The sequence below is a fragment of the Phodopus roborovskii genome, unplaced genomic scaffold (assembly GCF_943737965.1).
Source record: "Phodopus roborovskii unplaced genomic scaffold, PHOROB, whole genome shotgun sequence".
In the NCBI taxonomy this organism is placed as follows: domain Eukaryota; kingdom Metazoa; phylum Chordata; class Mammalia; order Rodentia; family Cricetidae; genus Phodopus; species Phodopus roborovskii.
Window position 1 is genome coordinate 26291776 of NW_026126433.1, and position 19458 is coordinate 26311233.

Below are 19458 nucleotides of genomic sequence, written 5' to 3' on the forward strand. Positions count from 1 at the left end.
ACTGGGTAGTTGGCCAATGGTGGGGGGAGCTACATTCCTTTTAGTCATGAGAGTGAAGAAGTATTGTTCCTCTTTTGTGTTTGTCTCTAGAAAGAAGCTATGCCATTGTTCATTCCTACATCACAGGGGGAGGATATTTGTTAGGGGTTTTCCTTCTAAAATTTTCTTCTGGAACAATCCCTTTGGGATAGTTCATTATCTCCCTAATTTATATGAGTGAAGCCATTTCTTTCTCAGTAAGCTTTACTGGCTCTTTTGTTACATAGGCTTCCTGTTTGCCCATCCAGCTATTTCCCTGGCCACCACTCTGCCTCCTTTAAAAGGAAACACACCACTTAGCAGCGCCTTTCTGGTAGCCCACTCACAAGAAGCCATACACGTGTAGAAACACAGTAGCACAGTCAACGGTCCACGGTGAACAGCACTAGAAACACTCCTGTATCCTTTATGACTCCATCTTCATGACCCTTCCTGACTCTTTAATCCTTTATTCCCAGCTCCACCTCCCCAACCCAGCTTCCTCCCATATTCTGTCCTCCCACAACTGGATCCCATTTTCTGTTGGTCTCTAGCCCAGAACAAAGGAAGGGGTTGTCTACCTTATAGGCCACCTTGGAGGGACATCTCTTGCCGAGGCCTAGCGGTGGTGACATGAGAGTCAGCATTTCATACATCTCAGTGTAATGGATGCGGCCACTGCGCATGGGGGTGGGAAGTGGGAGTAGGAGATGGGCAGGGCAGGAGGGGCGGCAGGGAGAGGAAAAAGTGGTTGGTGGAGGGGAGGATGCAGGTAGGAGAGAGGAACAGCATTCCCAGAGAGCCAAAACAAATTAATACAGGAAACAGAAGAAAAACAAAACAAATGGACAAACAGGAAAAGAACAGGAAACCTGTTAATCAAGGCAACTCATACAAGTGACTCCGTCCTGGTGCAGATTTATATCACGCCCCACACAGACCCGGGAACGCTAGTCACAACCTCTGGTCCCTCTGACACTGTCAGAAGGTGCTGATTAGGGTGGGGGTGGGGGGCTCACTTTCTCCTCCTTGGTTCATGCTGCACTGGCTTCGTAGTTCACTGCATCTACCCCCAAAGTAACACAAACATGTTCTTCGATTCCCAGGGCTGTGCATGAGCGGTATAAACCGGATAGACGGTGCTCCAGCCGTGGGTGGGAATTTCTGGCCCCTACTGGGGCTGGGATGCTGGCCCAGAAGTCAGGCCCGTCCCCTGCCCTGAACCCACAGGCAGAACGTCGTGTATCCCCCCCTGTGTGGTGGGTGTGTGTGCAGCGGGAGGCGGCGGCTTGCGTTGAAAGTGGTGGCCTGAGGTGGCTGGTCAGAAAGTCGGCCCTGTTGCTTCCACCTGGCTCTGTGAACAAGAGTGCTCTTTATTCCCCAGCATGCACCAGGGTTGATGGCATGCTGGGGACAGGAGAAACAAAACCAGGAGGAGGAAGAGCATCTTGCATGCCATGCTACCCTCCCCAGCTCTCCCACATGCGGCTGTAGGTTTTTCTAGGGTGGAGTTTAAAGAGTCTCAGCATCAGTGTCACCATCCCAAATCCGCTCCATCCATCAACTAGGTAGACATCCTTCCTGAGCCTGTGTCTTCTCCCACTGCCGGAGCAGTGCTTTGCTTTCCTCCTACAGCACCTGAAGCAGGCTCCTTATCTAGCGGTCTTGGGATTGGTAGAGTGGCTAGGATACTGAGTATCCAGGGTATGGCAGAGATCAAACTTGTATCTTTGAACTTATGGTCTAGCCAACAAGTAGTGACCTGAAAATTATAGTAGGCCCTTTACAAGTGTGTCTGGCAGGAACCTATGGCAAGTAATCTGTTCAAGGTCCTTCGGTGTCTGCTGAGGTCATTTTAGACTCTTATGCTGTGAAATTCTGTAAGGACCCTCATATCCGTGCTTTTTTAGAGTACTGTCTCCCATTGTCCCCATTCTCTGTTGCCTCTTCCTCTCTGTCCTATAGCTTCTACTGTCGACCCTGGAAAAAACACCCAGGATCTGTGAGGCATGGTAAGGGTAAGGATGGCTAGACTTACATTTGGCTTGTGTAGTTTAATGAAAGTGAAGCTCCAGTTCAGGGAAACCAGAACTCTTTGCTTGAATAAAGAATTTCTGCATTTGGGAGGAGAAGGGAGAGGTCCTTTGGTAAGAGATACAGGCTAAGATAAACTGGGGTGTGTGTATGAGTGTGTTCGCATGCATAAGGGTATGTGTGTGAAAAAACTATAGTGGCCTTTGCATTGTCTTTGAGTCTCCTGCCTTCACCACAAAGTGTGCCCTTCTTCCCACATAGCAGCTGCCGGCTCTGGGAGGGTTTGGGCCTCTTTAAACTCAAACAAAAGCAACATGAAGGTTCCCTCATGAGGCGCAGTGGTGGTGGAGCAGAGGGCGGAGAGGGTTAGATGCTGCATCCCACTGCAGGTCATGGCTGAGGACTGGGAGGCAAACCTTGCAAGCCACCCTGTAGGGGCAGTTCTCTCCCAGGCCCAGAGGAGGTGAGATCACCCGCACTAATTTGTACATATCCTTATACGGGATCCTGCCGCTGTAAAAAGAAGCACAGGTGGGTTAATAAGATACTCAGAAGAGGGTGGGGATGAAATGATGGCTTCTCCCTGAAGGGACTGCCCAAAAGAGGTATGAGTAGTTTGTTGGTGTTTGCAAGATTTAGACAAGAACAATAAGCCCCAAAGAACCATTGCCTTGCCAAACTACTGTCCCAATTTCATGGGAAATTAAAGTCCATCTATTTGAAAAAGAACTACCTAATGCCTCCAGTGCCCAGAAATAACCTATGTGGCTCACATCTTGCCTGAGTAGCCCCAGCCCTAGCTAGGATTCTAAGTGCAAAAAGATAGCCAGTGTGTTTCTGACCATTGTCCAGAGAGGTGTCAGGTTGCCCACATGTGGACTACAGAACTCTTTGCTGTCACACCCATACTGATTATAATCAGTCACGACCACATGTTGGGGACATTCAGCATTTTTCTGTAGACTGTGAGAGACAGATTTCCCACTAGGCTCTTTAGCAAGAGACAATGTTGCCATGTGAGAATTTGAAAAGGCTTTGGTTCTCTGTGTAACAGATTATCCTGAGTTCAGCTTGGGTAAGCTCTGCTCCATTCCACAGGAGCCTGCTGGGATCCATGTCCACAGAGCAATGTGGGAGAAAGCCCCAGAAACATTCCTCTGCAGCTCCATATCCACTACTCAAGATCTAGATTTGATCCTGCAGGATTCCAGGAATACTGTGACCTTTGTTTGATGGCCTTGTCTTCCAGGAGTCTTCTAGAGCCTTCTGGCTTCTCATTGGAAAGGGCAAAATTGACAGCAGATTAATTCTCGGTGGTTAAAACACCTCCCTGTGAGGGATCAAACAAGGGAGCCATGGTGGGATCTGAAGTCACAGCTTGGACCAGGTCAGAGTTTTCCACAGAAACTATGAGCACATTATCTCCATCTGAGCATCCTTTGGAGCAGCTATAGCAAGCTAATATTTTCTCCAGCTTCACCCTTTCTAGCCTTTTCCTGACTTGATGCTGATTTCTTCTGAATTCTTCTAGACTGTAGCTCACCAGTATGCCCTACTGTCTTATCCTTAAAAGAATGTAAGGTAACCATGTGTCAATTTATTTGTGCTTCTCAGAGTAGTAATCAGGGAGCTTATAAGTGACAATAGACTAATGTTCTCTACAACCTGTTGCCAGTTCTCATGTACTTTCATTGATTTCTTCTCAACAATCTTGTTCTACCAAGGAAGCCAATTAAGTTGTAACCAGAACAAGTATTACTTCTCTAGACATTCAAAATGACAGAAGGGGTTTCTCTTTGTCTTTTTGTTAAGTTCACATGACTAAATCTTACGATTAGTCCTGTTGGAACTTCTTCTCAGTAGCTGAAACAAAGAAGGAACATCTTTAACACGCTTGGCATTTGGAAGCCATGGGTCCGTGATTCAGGGATACCTCAGTGAGGCTGGATGAGCTGTGCCCTCCTTTGAAAGCAGATAGTGTCTTTTCAGTCAGGTGAGTGACTAGACATCCAACATCAAACCAGCCATGCTTTATCTGTGGTGAATCTCCTTTTTCCACATTGCATTCACATACCACTTGTCAGTTTCCCAAACAATAGAGTGCATGATATAATAACATGATCACAAACACACTCCAGGTTAGGTAGGCGTCATCGCCATCACTTGATAGATGGTTACATGATTTGTCCAAAGTGAGGGAATGGATAAGTTTCAGTCCTAGCATCATTTTCCTCCAAGATACTGTAGGTTACCCTGTGCTGGAGACTGAGTTCAGCAAGGAAAATCTAGAGTTTGACCACTGTAACAGGAAGGGGTTTATATAACTCTGTGCCCCGGCTTACTATTACACAGGGGAAAGGAATCGCAATTCACCCATCCACCCTGAAAACAGTTAACTCAGGCTTAACAGCTTCACAGGTCAGTAGCTCACACTATGAAGGGAAAGTCAGGTGGAAGCAACATGGTCCACTCCTGGGAAGGATGGCATTTCCTGGAGTGTTTTCAGAGGGGGACCAGAATGGGTAGAATGGTGAGTGAAGACCCAGAAGCTAAGTTGACCTGGCCAGGCCAGTGATGCTTTTCATTCATAGACTACTTCCTGTCCTCAACAGCAAGGGCTGGAACACTGTCTTTTTTCCTGAAGCAGGGGTCAGGAGACTTGTTTATCAGTGAAGTTTTTAACAATTCTTTAATAGTAAACATTTTGAGCTGGAGGACCATACCACCTTTATTACCATTATTCCCTATAGGGCAAGAACAGCCACAGATGATAGATAAAATGAATGGCTGTAACTGTGCCTTTATAACAACCGTATTTGTAAAAGCAGTGAGGCAAACTTAATTGACAGGTGGGGATTTGCTGACCCCTGCTCTGAAGTTTAGATGCCATGTCACATTAGAACTGCTAGACAGTGAAGGACAGCAAAGAAGTCAGTCCTGCCAGCTCCTGCCATTTAACTCAGTCCCATGTGACAGAACCTCACAAGTGTACAGGGTAACACTTAGAAGGACCACTTGTTTGATTATATGAAATGTAATTATCATAGTTTTATTCATCTATATCTATTAAGAGGAATGAGGAGGAGAAGCTCCAGTGTCACTAACCGTGGTGGCCAGATATGTCCCACTGGCCCAGAACCCCCCGTCTCAGCCTCTGCTAACTCATAGCTAGAAAAAGAGGAGGTGAGACGCTCCCCTGGTTGTGAAGTCAATCTGAGGTATAAGGAGATTGGCAAAGGTACAGCTTGCCACAGAAGGAAAGTAGGGATACAGGAAGCCCAGGAAGAAAAAGACTGTGGCGAATGGCTTGATACCAGTGGTTCTTCCGTGAGCTACAACCAAGAGGTGTTTCCTTCCCTTTCATAATGGGCAAGTATTTGAGTGACCCCAATCCAGAAGACCCCCTGATCTCTAGGTGGCCTAGAGGCCTACGCACCATGCTGCTCTGTCATACTCTGCCCAGACACGGACAAACTCATCCAAGTGGTGAGGCCCCAGGATAGAGGAATCTCGAGTCAGGTACTCAAAGTTGTCCATGATGACAGCCACGAACAGGTTGAGCATCTGAAGGGCAAGGAGAAAAGTTAGGGGAAACTAGATACAGCTAAGAGATCTTGCCAAATGCAACTTATTTTCATTATTCACACTACACATTTCATTGTGTAGGCATTATTAGTTCACTTTTTTAATGCCAATTCTCATTTGCACAATACTCCATTCACTTTTATTAGCTGTTTGATTTATTTAATTGTTCTTGTGGAAGCACAGGGAATAGTGGTTTCAGTGTATTAAAGGCTAGAGGCAGTCAAGGCCAGATAGCAACATTCCTTCTCCAGCTTCCATCCCTCATGCTACTTCACAAAAAGAGCCTAAAAGAGTACTGTGAGAGAGAGCCCTGGAAACAAAGACCACGTGAAGCTCGCTGTTCATGGGTTTGCTATCCCCTATGCTTGTTTAGCCATTCTTCACTATGTGCCCAGTGCGTGCCAAACACACTGACTCAGGTGCTAGGATATGAGATTACAAAGTGCTAGTCCAGAGATACATCCCCATGCCTAGCACAGTAGGCCTTCACTAGACCTTGTTATAGGAATACTCTTAAATAGTGTTTAGAAAAGACAGCAATATATTGGAAACAGAAAAAAGTTACAAATTATCACAGCCATGAAAGCAGTGCATGCAAGTGACAGCAGAGACAGAACAGTGTATAAAAGCCATTTCTGGTGGCTAAAGAAACCTGGGAAAGTCATTTGATTCTTGAACTGAAGGATGATGGAGCAAATCATATTCACTAGATCATGCACAAGCACAGACACAGTGCCTCAGGCAGAGGAGACAGCAAGAATGTGCACGGACATATCTAGGAGCAGGGATATTCTAGGGGTCTGTAAGGAGAGTAGAACATACAGGGCCAAATGCCAGATCATAGAAGCATCATTTAGCTACAGTTTAAATCAAGACTAGCCAACTAGTCAGACATTCTTATATGGTGTTTGAGCTAGTCAGCTCTGGCATTTCAACACCCAAATAGCCACAGACATTAGAAATATCAACAAGCATAGCTTGTTGTTGTTCCAAGGAAGCTTCGTTTATAGATTTGGAAATTTGAATTTCATATAATTTCCACACGCCATGACAATATTACCCATCTTTTGTCTCTCCCTTGTTTAGGAATGTAAAAATACCATAGTTCATAGACCATACAAAACCAGATGGCAAATCAAATTGGCCCATGGGCTATAGGGTCTGCTGATCTGTAGTCTGGACTTGTGTAGGCAGCAGGAACTGCTAATGGTGATTAAACAGAGTCACCAAGAGATATTTGTCTTTAGAAATAACCTTGGTAATGGTATAGAATGTAGGGTGGAGACGAGGTTGAGAGAATGGTTCATTCCTGGGCCAAACCATTTCACAAGGACAGGAATAAAGACAGGAATTGACCAGAGTCATCAATTCTCCTGTGTTCCTAAGGTGCCATTGATTATATTATTTCTACTACAGGCCCTTGCCTGTCCCTATTACTGGAGTCTAATGGGGCATTATCTTGTGACCTAAGCATCACCCAGCCATGGATTCCTGCATTTCCTTAGCTCACAATGAGTAAGGATTTAACAAAAGCCACTTAAAGGGCATTGGGTAAAAGAATAACCTCTCTCTGTTATTCTTGGACATGAGAAGATAAAATGTCTACAGTTAATGCTACAGATGCCTGGTAGCCATCAGATGGGCATTTCAGGAAGAAGCTCACAAGGGCAAAAGGATTTATGAGAAAGCTGAAAAAGGAAAATGAATTGTCCTAGTGATGTCATCTGAGCCCCCTATCAAGGCTTGCTTAAGCCTGTCTTGCCCCAGGACACGACAGTGGGAGGTACCTCATTTTGTTTAGGCTGTATTTAGCTGGGCTTTCTTTCACTTAAAATTCAAGATTCCTACCCAAAAGAACAATTCATTGTGGAGATGAGTAAATAGAAGTCTCTGGTATAGATTTCCTAGGTTAAGTGGCAGGGTTCATGGGCTTGCGAGACATGTAGGCAAGGTACCCAGGACAGAGAAAGTCTACAGGAGCTACAATTGCAATAGTCTTTGCAATATGGAGAGGGCTAGATATTTCCTAATAGCCACAAATCCCTCTTTATCTTTACCTTTGCCTGTGATACAAATGGAAGACTGGTAATTAACTTGTCTTAGCATTATGGTCAAGGACATTCCTTAGATGTTACAGGAATGAGGCAGTATCAGGCCATCATAACAAGCAGACAGCTTCCTCCAGACTTCACTGCCATGAAAGCAACATCCCCCCTGGTTAAGTTGATATTGTCTGAGAACTGTTTCATACAGCTGAACCCAACACAGGCCTCTCTGCCACTGAGATATGAGCCATAGCGAATTATTCAACTACTTCCTGGATTGTGAATGTTTTCTGTGTATCTATACATTTTTTTCACACTCCTTCCAGGGACTTATTATCAGTGTTCATAATAACTATTAACATTGCTACTGGTTCATATTTGCCAGCCTTTATAACAGTATGCTGTATGCATTAACAATTATTGTTTGTTTTATCCTTTTGTGACCAAGTTTTAATTACCATTAGCTCTTTGAGAAAATCTCTGATTTATAACTGTATTGTTAGCAACCAGCACATGGCCTGGCACATTAAAAGGGCATTAGAAATCTCTGCCGAGCAGTTGGTTTGAACTGAAGAGTGTGTGACTTGCCCAAGGTCACAAAGTTGGTCCTCTGTAGGGCTGAGACTTGAAGGCAGGTCATCTCACACTGAATATAGCCTCATTAAAAATAACATTAATGTGAATTATGTAGCACCCTCCAGCTCAAGATTCTAAAAGTACCATTACAGCCTCCAATTAATTTTCCAGTTTTATCTCTGGTTTCTTTTAAATATTTAGCATCAAACACTTAAACTATATGAGATAAAATTGAGAAATCTGTGTGCCCCTCTCTCTGTTTCCAGTTTGTCTTTTTATCAATAAGTATTAATGCCCTGTGTCCTGATTACTTATCTACTGGGAGCCACAAGGAGACTGTGCCTCATTAACAGTTCTGCCACAGTGTCTAGGTGAATACCAGTCCTTAGTAGCTATTTGATAAAAAATGGGTTGAGGGTGTGAATGCATAAACTTAAGGTTCCTATCAGTTATTTTCATTATACATTGTGCTTTCAGATTTGCAAATGGTGTCTGTGTTCTTTTTCACTGGAAAATGTCTCATACCCACAGAAAACACGTATATTAAAATATATGCATTATCTCACTGTGCATATAGTACTGCTGTGGAGTCAAGTGTGAGTTGCTTGTGTACGTACATGCACATGGTGAGTATATGGATGGTACACACATGGAGGCCCGAGCAGGACACTGAGTGCTTTGCTCTATCACTCTTGTCTTACTCCTTTGAGACAGGGTTTCTCACTGAACATGGAGCTAGGCTGGTGACGCCCTGTCTGCTCCTCACACGGTACTGGTGCCTGTGCAGTCACACCCAGCTTCTTACATGGGTTCTGGGAATCTAATCTCAGATTCTCATGCTTGCACGGCAAATGCCATTACCCACTGAGCCATTTCTCCAGCCCTCTCAAGACATGTTTATATCATTTGAAAGAGGCCATACAAGGGAAAATGTCTCAGCCAAGGCTATATGGCAACAAAGGCAAAGCCAAAAAGGGGGCTTCCCCAAGCCTCCAGTTGGTTCACTCTATACGTTAACCTATGTGTCAGGCATAACAGGTTTTCTGCAGGTTCCTTGCTAACACTGGCAAGCTGAATTGTCAGATTGTCTTAAAGATAGAAATGCCCAGGCTTGAGACAGTTAAGTTACTCTCCAATGTCCAGCTGTGGAATTGACCACTTTGGAGCAGCAGCATTATCTTTGTTTCAATTGCTTTATACAGCCAATGGCATTTGCAGGGAAGCTGAGGGACATAAGGGAGGCCAGAAGGACCACAGTAACCTTCTTATTGATCTGGTACCACCTTATGTATTTATTCCATATATCACTGCTAATCTGATGGGCAGGGGAGACACTTCTGGATGCTTTCTCCCAAAGAAAGAGCTAGGAGGGCATTTCGGGCCTCTAGCCACTTCCCAGAGTGGGAATGTTCTACATATACTGTTCATATTCACTAACACCCCAAGTAATCGTGTTTTCACACCATAAACCTTGCCAGCTGCCATCCAACTCAATGGCATCACAGTCACACTGTGTGTGATCATCATTTGCCTAATATTAACCCTATAAGCTTACATTTCCAAGGTCCCATTCCATGAGCAGTTAGAAACAAAGCCTCCCAAACAGATATAAGCCTTTGCTAGTAAATAAACTAGACAAAAAGGCACGGTATCCCCGGTGCTCTGTTCTTACATTTAAGTTCTCATCTTGTCTCACAAGGATTTTCCCCTTGAAACAGCAAAGATCTTAACCAATGAGTCACCCCACAGATTCTGAGCAGCACCTTGACTCCAAGGGCAATGATCGAACCCTTCCACAGCTTGGAGTGTGTGTTTGTGAGGGGCAGAAGTACAGGAAGGGAGAGGGGCAGAGGAGAACATTCGCAGACACTGCAGGGACCCCCCTCCCTCCCATTTATCAGGAGGGCCAGGCACACTTCAAATGAGGAGGACACACTTTTGCTCACCAGGAAAGAGCAGAAGAAGATGAAGGAGACAAAGTAAACGTAGGCCAGGTCAGTGCCACAGCGCTCACTCTCGTTCTGCCCCGAGGGTGCAGTGGTATCAGGCTCACAGCCCTTCTCGCCGAGACAGGACAGCATTATCTCCTGCCAAGCCTCCCCCGTAGCACTCCTGAGAACAAAAAGCCATCTTTGTTAGAAGAAGTCTTCATGTTCCATCCCTTGGCCTCATTGCCACTCATACATAGGATCTATGGACTTCTGATCTGGGATTTTTGTGTTTTTGAGACAGGATTGCTCTGTGTAGCTTTGAAGCCTGTCCTGGAACTAACTCTTGTAGATCAGGCTGGTCTTGAACTCACCGAGTTCCACCTGCCTCTGTCTCCCAAATGCTTGGATTAAAGGTGCATGCCACCATCACCTGGCTGGGCTTCCTTCTTAACCCTGTGGGCCCTTTTAGTATTTTCCATGGAGAGATGAAGAATGCCAACAAGGCCCCTCTCTTGTTCTTCCTCCCCATCTACTTCCCCATATATTGAGGGTCTAATCTGAGAAGAGTGAGATAGTAGTAGAACTCCAATTCAGCCACTCAAGGTTCTAGGTCTGAAATTGCTCCCATCAGAAGCTATGTGCCTCTCCCCTCCCAGAATCCAGGAAGACAAGTTGAAATGTACAAATTAACTACTGAGTTAAAGACATTGATGTCATTTCTAAATCATGGCAAAGCCAGTTAAGGCATGGTCTCCTTCCACTGCATATCCGAATAGGATTGTCAGGGCAGAATTAAGAGTCAAAGAGGCCAGTCAACTTCCTCCCTCTGGATGTTTCTCCCCACGAAGACTATGAGATCTTCAGCTTGGACAGTCGTTCATCCAGATACCTGAAGAGCAGCATGAGGGACCCAAAGAAACTCCGGAAGTTGTTGTGCCGGTTGATGTGGCTCTCCTCATCTAGTTTTATGTTTCCAAATACCTTGGTGGAGAAAACAGAAGTCAATGAGCAGTATTGAGCTGTGTCACATGTTCAGCATATAGCCATTGGATACACAGGCAAAGTAGGTAAAGCTACATGTAGGGCTTCTTGATGGCAGTCTCTGAAATAGGTAACTCAGAGGGAGAGAGATGGCAGACACCATGTTCTTGACCTGACATGGAGACTAAATACCTTCCCCAGTGCTCCTGTACAGTAAAGGAGACTAATGCTAGCAATGTCCAAGCAGTAGATAGAATGCAAACCTTTTAAAGTCATTCTACATAAACACAGTTTCTCCTATGCCTAAGTTGGAGACTCTTCTTAGTTCCATGGTGCCCATGCAATCCACCAAAAGAGGACAGAGAAGAGTTTTCCCATCTTTGTTATTCATGAAGGGAATATCTGTATTTTTCCAAAGATGCCATTTATGGTTTGAGCAGAAGTTGTCTTTCAATATGCAAGCAGATCAGATCCTAGAGGTATAACTGAACATTACTTAGGTATGTGTTTTTAAGAGATCCAAGTCTCAGAAGTTTTTTATGTTAATCTATAGCCAATAGAAATGAATACACATACATCTGTATACATACATACACCATCCAACTAACATAAATCTCACCAAAAGAGATCACTTAGATGTAAGCTAAAAGCAAGGCCCAGGTGGTAGGAGGGATGAGGGATAATTGGACATATGCAAAGAAAGGGCTGGAGAAATGTAACCCTAACATAAATATATGTGAAGTCCTAGTGTTAGTTCAGAGCTCCAGAAAGAAAGAAAAGTAAAAGAAAGGAGGGAGTGGGGGAAGAGAAAAAAAAAAAAAAAAAAAAAAAAAAACAGGATGTCCTGTATACAGAGAGTACAGAGAGAACTGCTAATGTGTTGCTGGACTTTGGTCCCTGATATTTATGTGAAAAGAGGCAACACCCAGCAGTCTTCATCAGAATGTGGTGATAGACTCAGATAATGACTCCCAGATGCTCCAGTGAGAAGGGTACACTCTCTCTTTCCACCCATGCTTCAGAGGTCAGGACTGATCCAAGTCGGTGTAGGTACAGCTGTCTACTTCAAGGGTCACTTTCCTAGCCATCTGAGATTATTTCCAGTCTGCATTTGGCATGCTTCAGTTTATTTGATATATGCTAAATGGAACACATTTCCCCCTAACAGTTTGGAGAATGTGCAATTGAGGAACAATCTCTGCCCCCAGCTATTTTGCTCAAGCAACTCCCACTGACACCTGCTTTGGGAATTTGTTCTCAGTGCTGTTTTTTCAAAACCCAAATACTACTTGTCTTCAGGCAGAACGGAGGTGGCAAGCCAGGCAGCAGGGGAAGAATAGAAAGAGCAGATAAGAAATAGAGGGGGCTCCTCAGAGACACGTGACTAAAAATCCCAATGAAGCCACCAGCTCTCCTTTGTCCTGCATACCTTATGTTGTATGTATATCCACAGCCTGTTTAAATTTCCTCTTTTCATTCCCTTAGCTAGGAATCCATAATTTATGCCCAGTCTATCACATCTGCATAGTTCACAGGACTTTTTCACCCTGTGACTCTCATGGAAGCATCATTAACTGTCCTGGCTATGACTTTTCTCAGCTACTCCATGAAGCATTTGGAGAATGCACTGTGATTTTGTATATAGTAATTGTCAAAGTACAGCTTCTCTGAATATTCTCAGACAATTTTCAAGCCCTGAATATTTATTATGGTAGTAGTGCAGCTTAAAACTTTTGCACTGTTTCTTTTTTTTTTTTTTTACACCCTCCTAGCCTATTATCACCTACATCTCCTATATTAAAGATGATGAAAGAGAAAGAAGGGTCGATTCTGAAAGATGTGGGACAGTGCAGGCTTACATCCATTTTCACTTGGAATTAAAGCACTAGAAGACTCTGCTTGTGTTTAGCTCACTTTTCTACTGAGTAAAGGAATTAAGGCACAGTGGAATTCAGTAACGTAGTCGATTTCATACTGCTAGACAGCTACAGAGTGGAGGCTATAGCAATACTTCTAACAACCTGTGGCCATAAACTCCTTCCCATCAGTGACAAGTTATTTCTTTGTTCTGCAAAGATGTCTTCATCAGAGAAGGCTTTGAAAGTGGAGAATAATGACTTGTCTTCTAGACAAATCTTGTTGCTATTTATATCTATCCATAACCTTGCCCCTACCCTTTTCCCTGCTCATTTGCCTTTCTGTTTGTGTAGGGCTCTGTTTTGTGATGGCAACGTTGGATCTGGTCTCTCTAGTAACACATTCTGGTGGGTGGATGCTTTGGTCATAGCATTGGGTCTCTGAACCAGGCTAAGAAACAGGCAGCTAAAGCAAGTCACAGTGGTAATAGCATTCATGTCTCTGTGGAAATAGTCCTGTAAAATTTTAGACAGGAGGCTAAACATGGTAACATTAGAGTTATTGAGGATATCACAATTTATAACTGAACACTTCCCATCTCCCACTGAAGAGTTAAAGAAATACTTTCATTTGGTCTTCTGATGGGATGAAGAAGGCACAGAGTTAAGAACATGGGCTGTATGGTAGTAAAGCTGGGTTTCAATATCAACTATTTAACTAATTATCTGAGAATATGAACAAGCTTAAAGTCTCCTAAATCCTGCTAAACATCAGTGGAGACAATGAAACTCAATCACTCCCTATTATACTAATCATATACTTTGCCCTTTTTTCTATGTCTGTATGTGTATATTTGCATAACTCATACATTAAGCACCACATCTGGCATACCAAATAATTGAAATAAATGGTAAATAGCATTATCATTATAGGTCTTATCAGTAGATTTGGAAAATGTTATCATTTTGCTAGAAGATGAAGGAATCATTTTGCTAAAAGATGAAGGAATCAGCTATTTTGTCGTTCAGAAATTTAGGCACACACAATTTAATTAAACCCACTTTCCCACTTTCAATTTGACAATACATAAATTCTAGAACAAAGTTTGGAGGCAGTTGTTAGGGTCTTGAAGTTACCAAATGAGCAGTAAACCTCTGTGGTAATTCTGTTTCTAATGCTACCAACATCATTTTACATCTCTTCTGAAAGATCCCTGGAGGAGGAAAACCACAGCCTCTCAAGCAGGCCTTACACATTTTGAGGCTGGACATCTAACTGTGGTTTTGGAGAACAATACTCCCTGGTGACAGAGTTAGAGGAAGATGGAGGACAAGAAGGCAGGAGAGAGGAGCAAAAGGAGGAGATCTAGGAAAGGCTGTTGATCAGGAAGTTTGGAAACTGAGGCAGTGGCTCCAGGTGGCAGAGACCACTGAGAAGGCATGCAGGCTGCCTGGCTTCAGGAAACTATCAGCCGATGTTCTTGGGGTTGGAGTGATTAGTCATTGCAGACTTTAAGTCAGAAAGAAGCCTGCCTTAGACAAACAGAAACTCTATTGGTGCATGCCCATTATTTCTAGAAGCAGTTCATACATCTCAAATGACTCATATCCTCAGAAAGAGCATTTGGCTTCTTGGGGTTTAGTGGACATCTAGCTATCTGCACAAATATCCAGGTGGGAACCAGACCTGTTATCAGGTTCTGAAAATGGAGAGGATATGGGTAGCCCAAGGAATTGCCCAGCAAGTTACATGGCCCTATACCGTAGGAATTGGTTGGAGTGTAGCTCTTGGAGCTCTCTAGGATGGGCAGTGGTAGGTCTTAATGCATAGATATGTGACAGTTAAAACTTAACATAGATGCATTTGGTGCTATTGCTTACAAGAGGGGCAGGCATCTAGCTGCCTTTTAAGTCAAGTAACAAAGATCCCGAGAAATAATTAAGCCTTACTTATTTGCAATGGGGAAATCCCTCTCTTGGAAAACAATGGTGTCATTTTGCCTTAGTTCTATTGTAGCCACAGAAGCCCAGCTACTCCTAAATCAACAGCATGATTGGAAAACCTCATATGAAGCCCCCCAGAGCAGACCATCCTGAATCCCTAGGAAACCATGGCCCATGTGAAAATCCCAAGGACATTCATTCATAATCCTGCCAGACACAATCTAGGTAGTTGTTGTCCCATAAGGCCACTGGTGTACTCACTCACCTGCATCCCAATAATGGCATAGATGAAGAAAAGCATGGCAATCAGAAGGCAGACATAGGGAAGAGCCTACAAAGGAATCAAGAGATACTAATTAATCCAGAAGACCACTGCTCCTGCAGTCACTAGAAGGGCAGGAACTCTTGTCCCGAGGCTGTTCTGTTTGGAGTAGTCTTTCTTTTCTAGTGTTCCTTTCAATACTATATTGTATTTCAAATAAATTCTCCCAAAGTCTGCTAAGAGTCATTATGACACTGTAATGAAGCCATGTGACAAAAAAATAAAAATCCATATTGTGTATGCTTACTGCCACTTTAGAATTACAGTATTTCAATATGGGAGTAGAAGGCAAAGACTTGCCCTTGATCTTCTAGGGTAGGGAGAGACACAGGACAGTTGGGAATAGTATGGGCCAATATACTTGTGTGGTAATCCCAGAACTGGCATGAAATTCCCTTTTCTTACCATTCAGTAAGCTCCTAGGCAGCTAGTGCTATCTTGTCATGAGTGTACACACCACAAGTCCCAGGAGACCAGCCAAAGGCTTTCAGACGGCTGGATCAGGGCAGAGCTTATCAACAGAGCTAACAAAATGATGAGCCCCGAGAGGGACTATTTACAACTTGCATAAAGGATAAAGTCAAATGCAACTGAAAGCTGATGGGGAAGCCTCTCTGCCATAGACTGCTGAGTTCCATAATCTAAGGAAAAGAAGAGGGCCTGACCTGGAGGGCTGCCCTCTTCTACCCATTCGGCTTGGCCTTGTTCTACCTTCTCCACCCAAAGCCTCCAGTCCCAGATCATCTTCCTACTCTCAGCCTTAGAGAAAAAACCAAATATTCATCTGTTCTTCCTTCTTTTAAAAGAATGTTTATCTGTTACTTTTATTTATTTGTGTATATTTATGTGTGCCATATGTGTGCAGGTATGTGCCTGTGAAAGCCAAAGGATGTTGGATCCCCTGTAATGGGTATTAAGGTAGTTGTGAACCATCCCATGTGGTGGCTAGGAATAAAACCTGGGTCCTCTTCAAGAGAAATAAATGCTTTTAAACCCAGGGCCTCCTCCTAGCCCATATTCTCCTTGTTTGCTACAACATACATCATAACATAAAATAAGAGAATGGAAGGGTAAAATTCTGAATTGGGGCATGAGACAGAGCTGGATAACTCCAGGGTTGTATCAGAGTTGGTAAAGGCAATAACAGAGTATTTACACTGGGCATCTCTCAGCTTTGTATTTGCTTACCGGTTTTTAATGTTTTTTTAATTGTCATTAATCAATTTGCTTTTCCAGAAGAGGAAACATCAGTCCATAATACAGTACCACTGGGATTCAGATTCTCTTGTCTTCCCATCTCTGTGGTACTCACTGAATACACCAACTATTTGGCCATCAGTTTTTGACACCCCTTCCTTTCACTTCTTTTAACTTCAATAAGACATAGTGTCACAGAGACTCAGTGAATGTGAAAAACATGACAGGGTGACACATATTTCTTAGACTCACTAACAACTCAAGTTTGATGGGCAGTTCTCTTAAAAAAAACAATAACAGTTTTAAAAGCAGCTTGTCTTTCTAATTCTAAATGTGAACTCACCTGAGACTCAGAAGGCAAATTCTGAAGGTTTTAAATATTTCTCCTCTGCCATCTAAGTCTTGAAAACTAGAGTTCACCAAGGCGAGGTCTCTGTGGGAATATTCCTGGCAAACAATTGGCTCTTGGTGGGGTAGAAAGGCCAAGGTTGTACCTTGGAGCCTGAACATCCTTAAAAACATCTCAACTCCAGTAAGTAAATCAAGAAGGAAGATATGGAACAAACTCCCTTTCTAAGTGATGACATACCATGATTTTACTGCCCTGCACTCTAATTAAACATATAAATAGTTAAAAGAAGGAAGACAATTTGGTGAATTTATGGTTTGTCATCTCTGAGTCACTCAAATTTATTTTTAATATATTAATTGAAAAACTTTGTTTACAAGAAAAGAAATACCCCAAATAGTGCTCAAAGAAATTTAAATAAGCTTGAACACCTATCTTTATTATTACTACCATTGAACAGTTATCAGGTGCCAACTTTTAACTAACTACCCTAATATCTAATCCCTTGAGAATGTTTGTTGTAATAATTTGACCAAACATTTCTAATTTCTATAGGATGTGTGTGTGTCAATCGCATAACATACATTCAGTAGTTCAGGTGATGGCAGGTAGATTGCACATGGATCATCTTTTTATGAAGTACAAGTTGAAAAAGTTCTCTGAAAAACTTCTCCATGAAATTAAAACACTGACAAGTGATGTGAGATGTCTTTAGACAAGTCCCTGAAAACACTGAAGATATTTGACAATGGAAGGCTAACTTAATTCAAGAACATGTTTGAAACCAGCTGAGTTGCATAGCAAGTTCTAGACCCAAAACAGAACATAGTGAGAGTGTCCACACCCCCAATAAAACCAACAAATAAATATTTTAAAACACATAAAACTAATGTTCCCATCATACTAAAATTTTATACTTTTATTTTTATTAATATTAGAGAGTGAAAATGTGCACCCATGTCTTCATACATTAAAGTATACTTTGATTATCTATTCTGGATAAGGCCTGAGACAAAGTTTTGATGGCATATCTTTACTGATTAAAATCTTGTATGAAACAAAGGAAGGCTTGTTTTGGCTCGTAATTCTAGAGGTTGGAGTCCAAGATTGGGTAGTTATGCTGGTTTGAGTCACACAGGTTGAGTCTATGTATGGACAGGATTACTCAGGGCAATCTAGAATGTCCAAGGATAGCACACATTTTGTAAAGCATGTCCTTGTCTCAGTGCTAAAAGAAAAAGCTCAAGTTACAAAGTCAAAGTGACATACTACTTTTTAGAATAAGATTCTATAATGTAAATATGAATTGAACACTATTCAACCAGCCTATGCTATATAGGAACAACTGTATTTATAGTTACAGTGAACTTCAAGTTTCTAAGTTTCTCCTTCCAATAGAGTAAGGGACTAGGGAGGAGCATGCAGCTATCATGTTTTCTGGTGGGGTTCCACCCTCAGGGAGCCTCTTACCTTAAAGGACTGCACAAAGGTCCACAGTAAAATTCGGATGGTGTAGCCCTGCCGCAGGAGCTTTATGAGGCGCGCAGCTCGGAAGAGCTTCAGAAAGCTCATGTTGAAGCCACTGGTGTTCACCAGCTGGTGGACCAAAAGGAAACATGTAATTAGTGACAATATGCTCATTTGGAAAGATCTAAGCACTGGTATTTTCACATTTATTTCTTATTCAGATCACAAAATAGACGGCAGTCTCTGTCTTTCGTGGTTAACCCAACTCCAGTTGAGGGTCACCCCATGAGTCTCTCTGAGCCTCCCAGCCCAGCCCCTCTGTTGATAGGTAGATGGGTACTGGGAGTACCCCAGCACACAAGGGAAGAACATTGGCTTCCCTAGTTGCTACCAAATGCACTAAAACTCTGCACTTAGATGCTAAAGGAGCAGGGCTAGTAATCCCCTAGCACACAATGGCATTCTGGTATCCAGTAATTACAAGAAAGTTCACCACAAGATTCTTTATGATGAACTAATTTAGAGAAACATTTCATGTCTAACAACTTTGAGGTTAAAGACAACTGTATTTCTCCTTGTGGAATTTAGCCAAACACTGAATACTATTTTCTTCTAACAGCCTCTACTCCACTTACTGCATTAGATGCCTGCTATTTGAATCAGGCAAATGTAACTAAGCCTTCCATGAGACCTACCACCCCCAAATTTGCCATTCTTTGGCTAATGCTCAGGAAGGAGGAAATAGATTCCCAACACAAAAAGGACACATGTTCGACCAGGTGAGTTATAAATGAACTGTTATGTGGAGAAGATTCTTTTTTAATGCTACTCCAGAATCCAACTTAAATATGGGGAGCTTGTGAACCATTCACCTTGCTGTCTGTCAGGATAATTTCTGTGATACTGCCAATCACTGTGATGAAGTCAAAGATGTTCCAGGTATCTCGGAAATAGTTCTGCCAAGTGAATTTAGTCACGTGAACATTAGAAAATGGAAAAAGGAAAAAAAAAAAGACATCTTTTATTACATAACGTCACTTGGAATTAAAACTTGTCAATTCATGCATAAGTTCATTCTAACTTTGGGCTCAGTTTCCTGTTTCTAATGCAGAATTCTGTTTCTCCTTTACTAATTTGGGAAATCCTCATTTTA

The 19458-nt window shown here is 42.8% G+C and overlaps 1 protein-coding gene across 1 annotated transcript in view; it reads right to left on the bottom strand.

Annotated features, from left to right (window-relative positions):
- The window catches only part of Cacna1e (calcium voltage-gated channel subunit alpha1 E), a 452501-nt gene that overhangs the window by 15364 nt on the left and 417679 nt on the right, over positions 1 to 19458 (bottom strand). The window contains exons 34-40 of the mRNA XM_051186002.1: positions 19178 to 19261; positions 18309 to 18434; positions 15236 to 15301; positions 11079 to 11170; positions 10205 to 10370; positions 5489 to 5616; positions 2469 to 2565 (exon numbers count right to left, since the gene is read on the bottom strand). Of these exons, the coding sequence (XP_051041959.1) occupies positions 2469 to 2565; positions 5489 to 5616; positions 10205 to 10370; positions 11079 to 11170; positions 15236 to 15301; positions 18309 to 18434; positions 19178 to 19261 (759 nt within the window). The remainder of the gene's footprint in view (positions 1 to 2468; positions 2566 to 5488; positions 5617 to 10204; positions 10371 to 11078; positions 11171 to 15235; positions 15302 to 18308; positions 18435 to 19177; positions 19262 to 19458) is intronic.